The sequence below is a fragment of the Labeo rohita genome, chromosome 7 (assembly GCF_022985175.1).
Source record: "Labeo rohita strain BAU-BD-2019 chromosome 7, IGBB_LRoh.1.0, whole genome shotgun sequence".
NCBI classification, from domain to species: domain Eukaryota; kingdom Metazoa; phylum Chordata; class Actinopteri; order Cypriniformes; family Cyprinidae; genus Labeo; species Labeo rohita.
The window spans coordinates 13,308,222-13,327,370 of record NC_066875.1 but is presented as its reverse complement, the minus strand read 5'-3'; the positions used below and the strand labels follow the sequence as shown (position 1 = coordinate 13,327,370).

General features: G+C 39.0%; 1 protein-coding gene across 2 annotated transcripts in view; it reads left to right on the top strand.

Annotated features, from left to right (window-relative positions):
• Positions 1-215: 215 nt before the first annotated feature.
• Positions 216-19,149, top strand: part of LOC127168857 (protein phosphatase 3 catalytic subunit alpha) — a 147,037-nt gene continuing 128,103 nt past the window's right edge. The window contains exons 1-3 of one of the 2 annotated variants that reach the window (XM_051115953.1): positions 216-338; positions 430-541; positions 977-1,122. In XM_051115953.1, the coding sequence (XP_050971910.1) occupies positions 249-338; positions 430-541; positions 977-1,122 (348 nt within the window). In that variant the 5' untranslated portion in view covers positions 216-248. The remainder of the gene's footprint in view (positions 339-429; positions 542-976; positions 1,123-19,149) is intronic. The other variant, XM_051115954.1, reaches the window with a different exon arrangement.

Sequence of the window (19,149 nt, the reverse complement as noted above, 5' to 3'; positions counted from 1 at the left end):
AGGTTAATTAATAAATATATAATATATAAATATATTGTTCATTGTTAAATTGTTAAATATATTGTTAATTCATTTTCATTATATTGATAATATCTTCATTTATTTATTTAGATTTTTTTTATTTTTGTAAACCTAATATGTAATGCATTCATTATTTTTACTTATTAGTTTTTTTTTACTGAAATATAACTGTATTTTGTATGTTTTCTCTAGTTTGTGGAGACATTCATGGGCAGTTCTTTGACTTGATGAAGCTCTTTGAGGTGGGAGGGTCTCCAGCCAACACACGATACCTTTTCCTGGGTGATTATGTGGACAGAGGATATTTCAGTATTGAAGTGAGTCATTGCAATTATCAGAACACCAAGTGGTATTTGTCCTTTTTATAAATCTTATCCTTTGGTTGTACTCTTTTGTGTGTGTTCACAGTGTGTACTGTATCTATGGGCCTTAAAAATCCTTTATCCCAAGACACTGTTTTTGCTGCGGGGGAACCACGAATGTAGACATTTAACAGAGTATTTCACTTTTAAACAGGAATGTAAGTATGATTGCCAACTATATCACAATAACCGTTGTACAAAAAAACTTTGTTGCATTTTGCCGTGTACACAGCTTAAAGTCACCTATCATCCATAATAAAATAAAAGAGGGCTGATTCTGGTCATTTTTTATACTGCCACCCTTTTTCTGGCATTTCTAGTTACAAGTAAAGCCACTTCCTTGCTCAGAAGTCAGAATTTTTTATTGACTTACCTTAATGTTTACATATGTCAAAACTATTGCTCTTGGATTGGGCCAAAAAGCCTATCAAAAAGCAACTTGTATGCAAGCAATTTTTTCTCTATTAGAAGTATTTGGGTGGCCTTTTTAAGATTTTCTGTCTACAAGTGAGAGTGTGTGTTGGTTTGTTTTAACTAATGTTCACTTTCTTTTCCCTGCCCCTCAACTGGTCATCCTTCTCTATCCCTGACAGGTAGAATTAAGTATTCAGAGCGGGTGTATGATGCGTGTATGGATGCCTTTGACTGCCTTCCCCTGGCAGCGCTGATGAACCAACAGTTCTTGTGTGTGCACGGAGGACTGTCCCCCGAAATCACAAACCTTGATGACATCAGGAAAGTACGTCATTCCCCTTAATTTATACAGAACAAAAAACAATCTGAATTTGGCGTTTGTCCACTATATCACAGAATGTAATGGAGAATTTCAATAATCTTTTTCAATTTCAATGATCAATTTCTTCTAGAGAGTAAACTTGATCAGGTTAGTGCTCCCTGCCTCTCTAGAGTATCTAGGCATTTCTATGCTTCAGGAAAAGCTGTCTGGATTTTGCAGTCACTTTCCTTCTCTCTATTGAGTGTCCCGATTTCAAAACACCAAATCATTTTTTTTTTCCCCAAAAAAAGTGTTTTATGGAGCCTCTAAAGGGACCTTTGGGAAAAAAAATACACTGAGTTTACGCAGAGAATGCTCTCGAGAATCTTTTCAATGTCCGATTTCATGTAAACTATGACCTATTTTGTCCATCACTGCAATTTTAGTATAAAGAAAATGAGAGTATGCACATGACTAAATAAAAACAAGATTTGCTAAAAAAAAAAAAAAAAAAAAAAAAGGGGGCTTTTCTACCTATCTATCATGCCCTTATGTCAATTTTAAAGCATCCTGAGATGGCTGAGAAACCATGGCTTGAAATGGGCTGAGGGCATTTGCCAAGTTCAAGGCAGGTCCATAAAGCCAAGTTCAAGGGTCCAGTATACTTATAATATCATAGCCTTATGTCAGCTTTAACCTCGCTGTAAAATGGAATGACTAGGCAATGCAGCTATGTGTTTTGAGCTTTAAATTTAGATTTCCTTAGATCAGTTTGTGATATGAGGTTTAATCCAGCTCCTTATTTATTTGTCATTTACTGAAGCACTTTTATGTAACGAGATGCTTTGTCCATATATCGCGCTGCTTGCAGTAACGCTGTTAGAACTGAATTAAAACACACATTTTTCCGCAATCTGCAAAGATGCATTAAATTTGACAAAGTGGTTTGATAAAGGATGTTTCGATCTTGTGATGTAACTTTTATTTGTATTTGTATTGTATATGTATTTATTTTTTTACACATTTTGCATTTTATATATATATATATTTTTTATATATATATATATATATATATATATATATATAACGATTAAGGCAGTAAAATATATTTATAATACATTATCGTCTTGTTGATTTATACACATTTACAACTCTGCGTGCTTGCTGCATAAAAAACATGGGTTGTGTTTCACACAACAGACGTACGGGCTGATAGAAAATGCAAGATCATTCTTTTACAACAGGTGGTGCTTTTAGAATGGCAGTGCACAAAGCATATTTATTCAATGAATAGCCTTTTGAAGTTTAATTATTGTCTCAATTATTGTCTTTCAGTCCCCAGATTTAAAACATCCTGAAATTATAATTATGACTTTCTTGCACCATTTAAGACTTTAAGGACCTTTAAACTAGTGACTTGGCGAATGGGCACGCAGGGGTTGTTGGGAACATTTGTTCGTACAAAGGATGACATCAGTCACAAACACAGTACATACAGAATATATGTGTGTATGTATGTTTTTATGCACACATATATACTCTTCCATCTTTATTTGACCCTCTAACTTCAGCACTCTTTATTCTAATTCTATTGCAAGTATTACAATACTTGCCCTTTTAGACTTATACTCTATTCATTTACTTACTGCTTGTTTTTCTTAAAAAACAATAACACTAGCTTCTCTGTTCTTTTTGTAAGGCCTCTAACACTAACTTGCTTTTTCTTTTTCTGTTCTAACTGTTTTTCTTTTATTTATTATATAATTTTAAAAAAAGCCCTTACTACGTGTACTGTGTTAGGCTAACTGAGACTTGTCATAGCACTTGCATGTTATTGTTCTTTTGTTGATTTTGATTGCTTCCATTGTCCTCTTTTGTAAGTCGCTTCCCATATAGCACACGTACGTCTGCAAGATGTCTGTTAAAGATCACTTGATCTGGAAAGCATCTGCTGTGTGCTTGGGCACTATTACTATTTAAGTCTATTTATTATTTAAGTACTATAAGTTTCTTATGCTCATCAAGCCATTATTCCAGTCTTCAGTGTCACATGATTAATCAGAAATCATTATATTTTGCTGATTTGATACTCAGTTATTAGCAGTGTTGGAAACAGTTGTGCTGCTTAATATTTTTTATGATCTGTGATACTTTTTTTAGGATTATTTGAAGAATAAAAGAACTGCATGTATTTAAAATAGAAATCTTTTTTAACAACATTCACTACCATTCAGAAGGTTTTTTTTTTTTCTTTTTTTTTTTTTTTTTTTTTTTTTTGAAAGAAATATAATACTTTTTAAAAAGCTTTTGCGACCAAAGATATTCATTTGCGAATGAAGTTTTTGCTGAGGAACACCTCCTATCAAATTGCATGTTACTAATGATGAAAAACTGACTGGATGTGTGAAAGACATATGATGCATATAGGATGCATTGAGGAGGAACCCAAACTACAGTTGGTGGCCAAGTGTTGTTTATGGTCCATGATATTGGTACAGATTCTGTGTAATAAAGAAGTCTTTGTGACTGTATTTCAAGTTGGCAAAGACATTTAGTTCCCACTTTAAGTGGACCTTATTTCCCGGGTCATCTACAAGATGGATTAAAATGCTGATAAAGTCAAGAAAAGATGAGACATAAAAAAACACATTTATCCTGTGGCACCTCAAAATTTTTTGTAATATATAATATATTATATTATATTATATTATATTATATTATATTATATTATTTATTTATTTATTTATTTATTTATTTTTCTTATAGGAGTCAATGGCTCCTTACTCTATTTTTTTTGTTTGTTTGTTTGTTTGTTTTGTCTCGAGTAAAAGCCTGATGACAATTCAGCTTTGCATCACAGAAAAATAAATATTAAGTATATTAAAATAGAAATCCATTATTTTAAATTGTAATAAATGAATTACATTTAAATTAAATGTCACAATATTACAGTTTTGATTAACATACAGTAAGAGACTTTTTTTCAAAAACAAACAAAAAAAAAAAAAGTCCAAACTTTTGACCAGTACTGTAATTAAACAAAAAAAAAAAAACATACTCTCACTTTCAACTGTTTTTATTTCCAGCAAATGTATTAATATATGTAAATATCTGTACGAACATAACATGCTTCAACATGTTTCAGAAAAATAAATAAATAAATAGATAAATAAATAAATAAAATGTTTCACAGACATTTGACAAACAGAAATGGAGTAAGTCCCTGGACAAAGGGGTTCAGTATCAAAAGCAGCAGTCAGTATCTGGCCTAGCCATCAGCAGCTTTAAGTACTACATTGCATTTCATCCTCAAGTTCTCAAACACATCTGGGTGTTCATATGGCCATATGTGGTTTGGCACTGCAAGGTCCTTCCTGTCTCCCTGTAGCACTGTCTTAGGTGTCTTACATTACAGATGATGACTTTTCTAAAGAGAAAGTAGTAACACAATTATTTAATTTAATGCACAATATTTAAAAATAACACTATTATTGTTAATACATCAGTATATGTTGGAATTAACATTACCAAAACATATGTGAAAAGTTAGGACACCCTATTGAATTTCATGGTTTTCTGTATCGGGACATAATAAAAAATTATCTGGTCCTTAGGAGGTCTTACAATTTGGAAAATAAGTCCTCAGATAAACATCATCAAATGACACATCACACAGTGTCATTATTTATTTAAGAAAAATATAGCCAAAAGGGAACGGCCATGTGTGACAAAGTTAGGACACCCTATGAGTCAGTTGCCCTGGGATCCACTTTTAGCAGCAATAACTTGAAGCATTAATTTTCTGTGTGACTTTATCAGTCTCTCACATCGTTCTGGAGAAATTTGGACCACTCTTCTTTTCAACGTTGCTCCAGTTTATTGAGGTTTTTGGGCATTGGCTTATGCACAGCTCTCACCACAGCATTTGAGTCAGGATGAGCTCTGGACGTGGACTGGGCTATTGACTGATTCTTTTCTTTTCAGCCATTCTGTTGTAAATTTGCTGGTGTGCTTGGGATCATTGTCCTGTTGCATGACCCAATTTTGGCCCAACTTTAGATGTCGGACAGATGCCCTCGCATTTGACTAGAATACTTTGATATTAAGAGGAGTTCCTGGCTAACTCAATGACTGTGAGGTGCCCAGGTCCTGTGGCTACAAAACAAGCCCAAAATGATCAGCCCTCCTCCAGCATGCTTGTCTTTTGGTAAGAGGTGTTTGTGCTGATATGCTCTTTAGGTTTTCACCAAACTAGGCGGTGTGCATTATGGCCAAACATCTCCACTTCGGTCTTGTCTGTTCAAAGGACATTATTCTAGAAGACTTGTGTTTTGTTCAGATGCAACTTTGCAGACCTAATCTGTGCTGCAATGTTTTTTTTTGTTGTTTTTTTGTTTTTTTAAGATAGAAGAGGCTTTCTTCTTCCAAGCCTTCCAAACGTGCCATTATTGTCCCATATTTTTCTAATGGTATTGTCATGAACTTTTTCATTTAACATGTTAACTGAGGCCTGTAGAGTCTGAGGTGTAGTTCTTGGGTTGTCTGCCATTTCTCTTAGCTTTACACGGTCTGATCTTGGGGTGAATTTTCTGGGACGTCCACTCCTGGAAGGAGAGGTGTCTGTTTTAAATGTCTTCCACTTGTGAATAAGCTTCAGATTGTTTGGAAATGGCCGTATTACTCTTCTCAGATTGATGGCAGCAACAATTGCTTCTCTAAGATAATTGCTGATGTCTTACCTCCTTGGCATTGTGTTAACACACACCTGAAGGCTCCAGACCAGCAAACTGCCAAAGCTTATGCTTTTATAGAGGTGCTCAGACTTGCTGAGGATCAGTTAATCAAACCGTATTTGCTTGACTGTTATTAACCCTCTTAATTGCAGTGTTAACAGTAAGGGTGTCCTAACTTTGTCACACATGGCTTTTCCATTTTGTTTTTTGTTTTGTTCAGTAAATAATGACACGGTGCAATTTTTCATGTGTTGTTGTTCATCTGAGGTTTTATTTTCGAAATTTTAAGACCAGCCAAAGACCATTTTTTTTTTAATGATGTCCTGATATGGAAAAGCATGGAATTCAATAGGGTGTCCTAACATGACTGCGTATGTATGTGTGTGTGCATATGTATATATATATATATATATATGTATATATATATATATATATATATATATGTATATATATATATATATATATATATATATATAAGGGGTATAACGGTACACAGATGTCACGGTTCGATACGATTTCGGTACAACAGAAAAAAAAAATCTGCAATGCTAGATTTCTTTTCATTTATTTTAATCAGACAGATAGTACAAATTATTTTTTTTTTCCACCTACATGTAAAAATACATTACAATGTCATATATAGGCTATAAAATATGCAGTACATATATACATACAAGGAATACATACTTGACATATTTTATTTAGTTAACTGTTACACAAGGGAAAAAACAGTCCGACATGTAACGTAGCCTATATTTGCAGAGTTTAAGTTCAGTTTTGTGACAGAAAGGAAACTCAAATGGCAGAAAGTGACATTCTTTTTGATTGAGTTGATTTTGCTGGTATGAGAAAAGTTAATTGTGTCGGCGCACACAAACACAAAACATATCAGTTCCAGGCTTACATACAGTGGGTACGGAAAGTATTCAGACCCCCTTAATTTTTTCACTCTTCGTTATATTGCAGCCATTTGCTAAAATCATTTAAGTTCATTTTTTTTTCCTCATTAATGTACACACAGCACCCCATATTGACAGAAAAACACAGTTAACATTTTAAACAATTAAACAATTGTTAACATTTTTGGAGATTTATTAAAAAAGAAAAACCGGAATATCACATGGTCCTAAGTATTCAGACCCTTTGCTGTGACACTCATATATTTAACTCAGGTGCTGTCCATTTCTTCTGATCATCCTTGAGATGGTTCTACACCTTCATTTGAGTCCAGCTGTGTTTGATTATACTGATTGGACTTGATTAGGAAAGACACACCTGTCTATATAAGACCTTACAGCTCACAGTGCATGTCAGAGCACTGAAGAGCTCAGAGACAGAATTGTGGCAAGGCACAGATCTGGCCAAGGTTACAAAAAAATTTCTGCTGCACTTAAGGTTCCTAAGAGCACAGTGACCTCCATAATCCTTAAATCGAAGACGTTTGGGATGACCAGAACCCTTCCTAGAGCTGGCCGTCCGGCCAAACTGAGCTATCGGGAGAGAAGAGCCTTGGTGAGAGAGGTAAAGAAGAACCCAAAGATCACTGTGGCTGAGCTCCAGAGATGCAGTCGGGAGATGGGAGAAAGTTGTAGAAAGTCAACCATCACTGCAGCCCTCCACCAGTCAGGGCTTTATGGCAGAGTGGCCCGACGGAAGCCTCTCCTCAGTGCAAGACACATGAAAGCCCGCATGGAGTTTGCTAAAAAACACCTGAAGGACTCCAAGATGGTGAGAAATAAGATTCTCTGGTCTGATGAGACCAAGATAGAACTTTTTGGCCTTAATTCTAAGCGGTATGTGTGGACAAAACCAGGCACTGCTCATCACCTGTCCAATACAGTCCCAACAGTGAAGCATGGTGGTGGCAGGATCATGCTGTGGGGGTGTTTTTCAGCTGCAGGGACAGGACGACTGGTTGCAATCGAGGGAAAGATGAATGCGGCCAAGTACAGGGATATCCTGGACGAAAACCTTCTCCAGAGTGCTCAGGACCTCAGACTGGGCTGAAGGTTTACCTTCCAACAAGACAATGACCCTAAGCACACAGCTAAAATAACGAAGGAGTGGCTTCACAACAACTCTGTGACTGTTCTTGAATGGCCCAGCCAGAGCCCTTACTTAAACTCAATTGAGCATCTCTGGAGAGACCTAAAGATGGCTGTCTACCAACGTTTACCATCCAACCTGACAGAACTGGAGAGGATCTGCAAGGAGGAATGGCAGAGGATCCCCAAATCCAGGTGTGAAAAACTTGTTGCATCTTTCCCAAAAAGACTCATGGCTGTATTAGATCAAAAGGGTGCTTCTACTAAATACTGAGCGAAGGGTCTGAATACTTAGGACCATGTGATATTTCAGTTTTTCTTTTTTAATAAATCTGCAAAAATGTCAACAATTCTGTGTTTTTCTGTCAATATGGGGTGCTGTGTGTACATTAATGAGGAAAAAAAATGAACTTAAATGATTTTAGCAAATGGCTCCAATATAACAAAGAGTGAAAAATTTAAGGGGGTCTGAATACTTTCCGTACCCACTGTATATACATACTGTTTGAATGACAACTTAGTAAATCTGTCAATCAAATCACTACTCATCATAAGTACTTGGTGCATTATCAGTGCAGCAGGAGACGGTAGACTCCTCAGCACTGAAATTAAACACTCAATGGTGATTGGCTAATTTATTTATTTATTTTTTTTTACCAACGGAGGAACGAGAGCTCGGTCCTCCCCCTGGCCTCCCCCTCCCCTTCTCCTCCCCTTCTCTGTCACTTAGCGGTTGTAATTAAATCAGCAGATTCTGCAAATTCACGAAAGAAATATGGCGCAGTCCAAATTCAGTAACATTATTACAGCTAACAAAATATACTCATTCTGAGACATTAACTGAAATGAATTGTGAATTTTATTAACATTAAATTGTCCTCTCATTTTCTCCCCAAAATTTTGGGGAAGCTGTGCCTCCCCTGCCTCCTCTGATGAGCTACCACTGATCGGAACTAACCGGAAACATCCAGGGAACAAAGGCATCAGTTCCTTTACTCTGCCAAATAGCTTTTGAAGTGGTCTATATATCATGTGTCAAAGAGAGATATTGTCAAAAGCATCAAATATTGGCAATATAAAGAGCATTTGGTATTTCCAAATCATGTAGGCATGCATTCTTTTTATAATTTGGCCTATTATTGTTATTATATAATTTCATAGATGTGCTGTGAGGATAATAAAAAAGTTTACTAAAAGTCTTTCAAAACAGGTGTATAGGCTGTACAATGAATTATATAGACCTATAATTAAAATTATTAACGCTGCAGTCATTAATAAAAATTAAGAGCTTTATTTCAAACACTGAGTTTCAAAAACATCCTGTTTAACAAGAAATACGTTTTTTCTCATTTTTCCCCACTATGTTCGAACCACAAGATAAATATTATGGGAGTAAATTGATTAAATTAGCATATGAAGTAGCCTAGATTCATCTATTGTCGTCTCTGAGAGAATATGCACTGTTAATGCAGCGTCTGGTGTACTGACTGAGACGTCCACCGGCATATTGCATTTTGGAGTCATTCACTTTGACGTTGTGTTGGTTGTACGACACTCGGGGTCACTCTTGGGAGCCCAAATACCTCTGACATCATTGAGAAAAGGCCAGTAAAAATTGGGTGTGCAGAATTTGCATAGCTGGTCATGCCCAGTATATCCTAGTATAAATAGGCCAGCGCAGCATCTGCTCACTTGTTCTGTTTTTCGGAGCTGAATGCACTGTTGTCTCTTTGTGAAAAGCAGTGTCATTCACCTCTATCTTCTCGTTGTTGGATCTACAGGATGGGCAGCGGCGTCTCCCTTCTCAAACACTGCTAAGTGTTTTGTGAAAGTACCCCTGGGTGCTTTAATGGTGATCTTGAAGAGCAAATTTCCTCCATAAAAGAATAATTTCTCTAAAAGAGCTTGAACAGTTGAGGATTGTGTGTTGACAAACATGCCTTTCTTTCTGTGCCCTACTGGTTGTGGCTTCTACCTTTCCCCTAACGATCGGCACAGTCATTGTGTTTGGGCCGAGCTCACGCTGAAGCAGCATTTGTTGATGGTTCATGTTCTGCTTGCGAGGACATGACCAGGGCCTAAAACTAACTTTTTGCCACACCTGCCAATGGCCGGTGACGTGATTAAAATTTACTGGCCAATTTTTATTTATTTATTTTTTACTGGCCTTGAAACTCTTTTTACAAAAACAGGCAGTTATTACTACTACAATAAATAAACATATTTACAATATTTTTGTCTCTATTGAATGTGTTTTACCTATTAATTATAGCCATTTAACATTACAGTATAATTGAAAGCCATTATTTAATAGGCTCTGAAATATGTAACAACTTTTATGATTTTAGTGATTTTAAAACAAGCTGGGCATCACACTGCTTATCAGCCCATTTGTATCCCATTATTTGATTCAGTCTTTTCTCTAATGACAAAACAGCTAATCACAGTGATCTTTTCTTCAGAAAAGATTATTTTATTCGCGTATATCAGAAACAGCGAATCTCTTTAAAAACTGGCTGTTGTTATCATTACATTACATTGTTATATTTCGTAAAAGTTTTACCTGCCATCTGCAGACTGACACTGTTATAAATACCTGCCAATGCCGATTTTTACTTGCAATTGGCATTTGGCGTGTTAAATTTAGGCCCTGGACATGACCATGGGTACACTCCGCTCACGAGTTGCATTCTTTGCAAAGAAGCCGCGGGTATGAGGCCACAGTGATGTGCGTTGGCAGCGAGCAAAAGGAAATGAGTGAGGTTCCGTCGGGTAAAACCCCGCAGACCACTCGTCCTCACATTCCCCGGTTGAGCTAACAGACGGGTTTGATAGTTTGTCTCCGTGTGGCTTTGCTTTCCTGTTCGGAGCTCCAAACGGGGTGGAACAGTCAGCTTCAGCATCAGAGGGTGTTCATGAGCCATCTGAAGCTGAGGCCTTGGCTGAACAGTTTAGCTTACATGACCTCTGGACAAGCTGCGTCCGCCCTGCACGCCATGGCCATCCTGCAGGTCTACCATTCCAAGGTGTTGGAAGATCTGCACAAGGGTGATCCCGACCCAGAGTTGCTGCAGGAACTGCGCTCAGCCACTGACTATGCTCTCCGAGCTACAAAAATCATGGTGCAGGCTCTGGGAAGGGCGATGTCCACTGTGGTGGTCCAGGAGCGCCACCTGTGGTTTAACATGGCAAAAATGCGGGATGCTAAGAAAGTCCACTTTCCCAACACCCACATTTTCCAGGTTGATCTTTTTGGTGACACCGTGGAAGAGTTCAGTACTTCCTGCCTCGGTGCGGGTCACCTCCGAGACCCCCAACGACTGCTGAGGTCCCAAAGCAAGCCGGACCCGCAGTCAGGCCCATAAAACAGCCAAGTTCTCTCAGGAAGGTGGCACCACCAGCCTGTCATCAGGCCACCAGGAACCCACAACAGGCTTCGACGTATTCCTGGGATGGGCAACCCAGGGAAGAGGGACCAGTTGACCTATCCGAATCCACTCTCGACGGGGACTTGAGGTGGATTTGGTTTCATCTCGGCTATCTGCCCCTTGGCAGACGGCCACCATATGGTAAATAAAAGAGCTATTTCCTTCTTCTCTGTATCATTCTCACAGCGTTTCTGGCCCTCCATGAGATGGCCAGACACTGGTACCTCAGACCTCTCTCCACATGTTTTGGCACATCAGATTTGTCACCTGGGTGGTCTTATTCAGGTCTACAAAACTTCATCTTTGTCCTGTCTGAAGAATTCAACGGACAAGGCATTTCTTTGTTCCTCAGAGGCTTCACATCCCCAGTCACGGTGCCTTCTGCTCCGCCCAGCCACAGGATCCCCTCTCCAGGTACGTCGGGTATAGTTCCTCTAGGACCACTAGTGGAGTTCTTGGATGTTTGGCATCTTAGGACCATCTGGCTCAGCTACGCGATCCAGATCATGAGGCGTCCACCTAGGTTCAGCAGCATTCTCTTCACCTCAGCTTGAGGGTGAAGACTCAGACCTATCCTAGAATTAAGAGTTTTGAACTGGGCTCTTGTCAAGCTCCCATTAAAAATGCTAACCCTCAAGCACAGTATCATATGTGTCAGGGATCAGGATTGGTTCATGCCAATAGACCTAAAGGACATGTACTTTCGTGTCACGATCCTTCCAAGACAGGCCGTTCCTACGGTTTGTTTTTGAAGGGCAGGCAATTCAGTACAAGGTCCTTACCTTCGTGCTGTCCCTGTCACCTCGCATCTTTACTAAGATCACGGAGGCTGCCCTTGCCCCTCTCAGGGAAGTGGGTTGTACAGGAAACAGGGGTCTGAGGGTGTTTTGGCACCCTGGAGAAGTTTTGACATGCCCTGACATTTGTGCTTTTTTCAGTATCTTAAAAACATATATTAATGGCTAAAGTCTGATTACATTGTTATCAGCACAAACTGGGCTACAATAATATGCGAGCAACATTAATGTACATGTTTGTGTTTTTGAGAAAACGTTTATGCATGGTTAGTGAAAAACGAAAATCTTTAAGTCACTGAAATAAGGCCATGAAACACATTCAGAACATTAGTTCACAAGACTTTTGAGAACTAAATGTGGTAGGCTAGAGTTTTTTCTACAAAAGGATTTGAAAATCATCTCATTCACTTGTTTATAGAAAACAATATATTGATTTAAATTTTCTAAGACATGTTTTGTGATGGAAAGGCCATGACAACGGCCATGGATATTTAGTGATTCACAGCTGAGAGACAAATGGCCCTTCCCTAATGGCCCATCAATGAGACTGTGACTGTCAGGTAGAAACAATGAGAAGTTCAAAGAATGGAGTTTTAGACTATTTGTATTTTATTTACAACATAGTATCACAAAAACATATATAATGAAGGTCAAAAACACATTATTGACTACACTGATCTAACCATAGAGACGTGAACAGACTTTGTGTCATTCCTGAAAACTCTTTTCTGAATTCTGTTCAACAAGTGAAACAAGTAAATTTTTCCTGATATTTAAGTGATTGCTGCTTGTTTCCATGTATTTAAGAAACAAAACTCATCATCAGCAGTCCAGGAAATTGTTTTACAATAAAATATCAGTGTAGCTGAAGATCTGATGTTGGTACAGCACTCCTCATGTGGCATGCAAAAAAACAAAAACAAAAAAACATCTGTAAGCATGTTAATATCAGGAGCATCTGTAATATATACATATAGTATGATTTTGTAGTCATAGACTCACACATGCTTTATACTATCTTAAAAATAAATAAATAAATATGATTTTGTAGTCCTAAACATAAGCATGCTTTGTATGTATTATACAATACAAAACCATTTTATGTCTGGGAAACTAATTTATTATTGTGAAGCACGTCGTAAACATCTATTTGTGAACAGAGTATATGACAGTAGTTTTGTCTAAACAATCTTAGACTCTATCATTCAGTGTTACAGTGTAAACGTTATTTATATTGAATCTTTTTTTTATTTTATAGAACATTAAAAGCATCCTGGTGTCGTGAAACATTGATGCATTGAAATGAAACATACTTTATAACGTTTCACTTGATTGCACATGTAGTCAGGAATTATAGTTTGGAAAAAATCTAACTACTATAATGTGTACAAGTTATGTTACAGTAACACAACAACTAACGTAAGTAATAAAAGAAAATAAATAAAAGAAAGACTTACTTCTAAGGTGGATCTCGCCGTGCCTTGCATCGCACTCTTCCTCTGAGGGAAATATAAATCTTACTCCTCACAGCGCGTTTTCTTCCAGTAACAAGATGCAAGTAGCCGAGATGAACAATGAGGTCAAGTCTCGCGGAATCTCAGTCTGGTCCTTGTCCTGGGTGGGGGAAAACCACCCAACAAAGTCTCTACTGATGATTTTCCTCATGTGATGCTCATGATGTGCTGTATCTTTGACCAATAATCTTGGGTTTCTTGCCCCAAAATTGACAGTCTCCTTCCTGAGTTGGAATTGTCAATAATTGTGGTCTTTTGTGTTAACTCTTTTAAACCGGCGTCACATCAGACCAAGCTGTATTCATGTTACCATAACTCTTCAACTGTTTGTACTATCAAAACAATTGCTTCTGACTTAGTATATTGCGGTAATTTTTTTGCACTCCGTTGGCTAAGATTTGAATTGCGTATGATGAGACTTGGGAGCAGGCTGAGTGAGACTTTCACATGTTGTGTGTGCATCTTTATAATGTGTTTATGCGTGAAAGCATATGTGCGTGCATGTGTATATGTGTGCGTACATGAACAAAAACGTCTCTTGAATGAAAACTGTGCAACCCAGTGTCACAAAAACACTATATGTAATATAGTTGAATATTCAAGTATGAAGTGTTGGATCATATTGATCATGATTTCTCTCTTTTTTTCTAAATAAAAATCAGAAAATTTATTCCTGTTTTTTTTTTTTTTTTTTTTTTGTCGTCTATTTAAAGGAGTTAGTTTGTGCTCACAGGGATGTGGTCCTCAACCATCTAGTGCAGAGTATCTCTTTTCTCGGTGTGCATTTAGACTCGTCGTTATGATTACACGCCTCTTACAGGATCGTGCACAGTCGGTGCTGAAGTGCATTAGAGCACTCAAACAGAGAACAACAGTTCCTCTAAAAAAATTTTCAGAGGCTCCTGGACAGGCCCTCGGCTGCATTGGCAAATCAATTGCCTGAAGTTGCTGGAGGTTCCGGCCTCTGATTCAAGGCAAACATTTGTGGGTCCATAGAGACAACACAGCAACTGTAGCATGCATATATCATCCATTAGGTTGGTGTTCGTTCCTTTCGCATGTCCGCCATCTCTTACTTTGGAGTCAGCACAGACTCCAGTCTCTGCGTGCCACTCACTATCTGAGCAAACTCAATTGTGTAGCAGATTCTCTCTCACAACAGGTCTCACTTCGGGGTGAGTGGAGGCCCCATCCCCAGATGGTTCAGCTGAGTCGATTCTTCAAGGCACGAGTAGTTCTGTTTGCCTCACCGGAATCCACTCACCGCTAGTAATGGTACGGCCTGACTGAGGTCCCCCTTGGTACAGATGCGCTGGCACACAGCTGGCCCAGGGGTCTACACAAGCATGCGTTTCCCCCAGTGAGCTTCATTGCACTGACACCGTGCAAAGTCAGGGAGGACAGGGAACAGCTCCTGTTGGTAGCCCTGTATTGGTCCAACAGGACCTGGTTCTCGGAGCTCGTAGTCTTGTCATCGACTCCTCCCTGGCACATTTCTCTAAGGAGGAACCTCCTCTCCCAGAGGAAGGGCACAATCTCTGGAACTTTCATCTCTGGTCCCTGGACGTGACTAAGAGGACTTCAGAGACCATCCACCCACGGTGATGATAACCCTTACGCAGGCCAGGGCCCCCTCTACTAGACTTATTTTTCAAACTGTGTCGTATACTATTTGAACTTAACTAAGCTGGATGATGACATCATTGAATTCAATGATGAACTGCCTTTAACTGAAAATTGAGTGTTTACTGTTGCCCTTTTGCAGTATTGATGCACTATTTCCTATTTAATACTGTACAGCCGCTTTGTCACAATTCTGTATTGTTAAAAGCGGTATATAAATAAAGGTGACTTGACTTGACTTGAAAACTGTACGACCTGAAATGGTGCATTTTTGTGAATTGGTGTTGCTCCCAAGGGAAGGACCAATGGAGATATGGCATCAAATTGGTGCTATCCTTCCTCCAAGGAGGCCTAGATAAGCACCTTTCTGCTTCAACACTTAAGGTCTACGTGGCTGATATTTCAGCAAACCACAACATGGTGGAAGGCAGCTCACTGGGGAAGCACAATATGGTTATTAGATTCCTCAGATGTGCCCGGGGGTTGAATCCTCCCACGCTGCGCCTTATCTCCTCTTTGTCTGTGGTCCTTTAGGCCCTACATAGAGATCCATTTGAGCCACTGCAGTCAGTCGATCTTAGTGTCCTCTCTATGAAAACTGCCCTCCTGACTGTGCTCACCTCTATTAAAAGAGTGGGAGACCTTCAAGCCCTCTCCGTTGATGTTCCATGCCTAGATTTTTTGGGCCAGCAGGTCTACCCCACCCACTGGGAGTGAGAGCCCACTTGACCAGGGGCATCACTGCCTCAGCAACCTTGGCAAATGGGGCCTCCCTAACAGACATTTGTAGAACTGCAGGTTGGGCTACACCTAACACATTCGCCAGATTCTACAATGCCCATGTGTGTATTCTCCACCTTACAATCCTCAGGTTCGGTGTTTCCTCTAGACAGCTCTTCTGTCTCTAGGTTCTAAGTTTTGGTAGTTCTCCCCTTACTTGGAGCCCACCTCAGAATCCTCTCTATGTAGCACTCCCTTTGTGAGTCCTTAATCTCATGTTACCTCCCCTACGGGTAGGATGTGATCTCCGTAGTGTCTCCCTGCATTCCTCCAGGGGAATTGTCACTGTCCCAACGTTTGATACCAAGACTTATCAGGCGTCTGTTATATTCTGTTTACTTAACAAGGCTCCGGCTGAAGAACCTCTGCTTTTATGGTGGCTCTCCAGATAAGAGAGCCAAGGTTTAAGTCTTGTGTGGAGGGAGTCTTAAATGGAGGGAATGTTGTGTTCTTCATGCCATAACTTTATGCCTCTGAGTGGGTTGAGATGCTTCTCAACTCCTCAGAACAGAACAAGTGAGCAGATGCTGTGCTGCACTATTTATACCAGGATATCCTAGTCACGATGTGACTAGTTATGATCAGCTATGATTGGTTCATACGATAAATCCCACCTTGTGTTTGTGCTTGTACCGCATTTGCGAGTCTGAATGAACAATATAATGGCATTAATAGGAAGACTTATTTTGAAAAGTAAGTAAACAACTCACACACTTATTTATCACCATTTGTCAAGTCAAAATCAAACGTCAAATGGCCTGTTACGCTCCCATATTATGTCTGATGTTGTGTGTGTGTGTCTTAGCACTGAGAAGCGATCAACAACCTCAAGAAACTAATCGACAAAAAAGAAAACCCACTTTATAACTTAAATGAAGAAAAGCTTAACATTTTTATTATAAAGAGGCAGGAGGGTTCAAAGGCTTCAAGAGGGGGCTCAGGCCAAAACAACAAACATAATACATCTAACTGGTAAACAGAAACTAACTAACTAACCTACCAAAAGTAAAGAAACAAAAATACATCAAAATAACCTAACTCCTTAACTAACATAATCAGGAGAAAACAAGTCCAGAAAGAAAATGGCACCCCCTCTCTACTTAACCCTGTTCTAAATTAACAACACAAAAACTTAAGTTAAAGACCTCATAACAAAAACAAAAATACAAACAAAGATAGCTTTCAAACAAATGCTGGGTTTTCCAGTTGTAAGGATTGAAGTACAACAGTGGTAAATTAACACAATATCACTCAGCAAGAATATAGTTCACAAAACAACAAAAGAATCCTTGGAAAAACCAAGGGAAGAAAATCCTTGCAACAAGGCCTCCACACACACACAACCACACTGGTCTGTATTGGCAATGCTGTTTAAATCTCAACTGCTCCCTCTCATCCTCCAATCAGTGGGAATAGCCAATCATTGATCTCAGGTGGTGGCCATTACTTCCTACTTGCGAGTAGAGTGGGAGGAACAAAGAGAGAGAGAACAGGAAAAAAACAAATACGTCCTGGGATGTAACAGCCTGAAAATATGATCTGTGGGCTTTTTAGTGAACAATCATCTTATTTAAATTAAAAGTACATCTCTGTGTCTGTGACCAGTGTAAACCGAGCTCCGATGACTGATCATCTGAAAATAAGTTTAGTCACACTTTATTTTGAAGTCCAATTCTCGCTATTAACAAACCATTAACTATGACTATGACCTCAATAAACTACTAATTTTGCTGCTTAGTAGTAGTTAGTAAGGTAGTTGTTAAATTTAGGTATTGTGTAGGATTAGGGATGTAGAATATGGTCATGCAGAATATGTGCTTTTTAAGTACAAATAAACAGCCAAAATGTTATGAATAGGCATGCTCATAAACAACTAGTTACTAGTGAGAACTGTTCCCTATACAGTGTTACCTGAAGTTTATTATGAAAAAGCATAGCTGAACAACTGTTAATAAATAAAATATATAATTGTTTAAATAATTTAATTAAGAAATACTGTCAAACTGGCACAAATAAACAAACAGTCTATAATTTTAATGGTAGGTTTATTTTTACAGTGAAAGACAGAATAACAACAAAAAAATCTAGAAAAAAATACATTTCAAAGTTATGAATTGATTTGCATTTTATTGAGTGAAATAAGTATTTAACCCCTTCGCAAAACATGACTTAATACTTGGTGGCAAAACCCTTGTTGGCAATCACAGAGGTCAGACGTGTTTTGTGGTTGGCCACCAGGTTTGCACACATTTCGGGAGGGGTTTTGTCCCACTCCTCTTTGCAGATCCTCTTCAAGTCATTAAGGTTTTGAGGCTGACGTTTGGCAACTCGAACCTTCAGCTCCCTCCACAGATTTTCTATGGGATTAAGGTCTGGAGGCTGTGTGTTTTGGGTCATTGTCATGCTGGAATACCCATCCACAACCCATTTTCAATGCCTTGGTTGAGGGATAGAGGTTCTCACCCAAGATTCTCGCCCCATGCATCGTCTCTTTGATGCGGTGCAGTTGTCCTGTCCCCTTAGGAGAAAAACACCCCCAAAGCAAAATGTTTCCTCCTCATTGTTTGACTGTGGGGATGGTGCTCTTGGGGTCATAGGCTGCATTCCTCCTCCTCCTCCAAGCACGTGAGTTGTGCCAAAGAGCTCAATTTTGGTCTCATCTGACCACAACACTTTCACCCAGTTCTCCTCTGAATCATTACGGGCCTGTACATGTGCTTTCTTGAGCAGGGGGACCTTGCGGGCGCTGCAGGATTTCAGTTCTTTACGGCGTAGTGTGTTACCAATTGTTTTCTTGGTGACTATGGTCCCAGCTGACTTGAGATCATTGACAAGATTCTCCCGTGTAGTTCTGGGCTGATTCCTCACCGTTCTCATGATCATTGAAACTCCACAAGGTGAGAACTTGCATAGAGCCCCAGGCTGAGGGAGATTGACAGTTATTTTGTGTTTTTTTTTCCATTAGCGAATAATCGCACCAAGTGTTGTCACCTTTTCACCAGGCTGGTCTTGAAGCCCCTTCCAGCCTTGTGTAGGTCTACAGTCTTGTCCCTGACATCCTTGGACAGCTCTTTGGTCTTGGTCATGGTGGAGAGTTTGGGATCTGATAGATTTATTGATTGCTTCTGTGG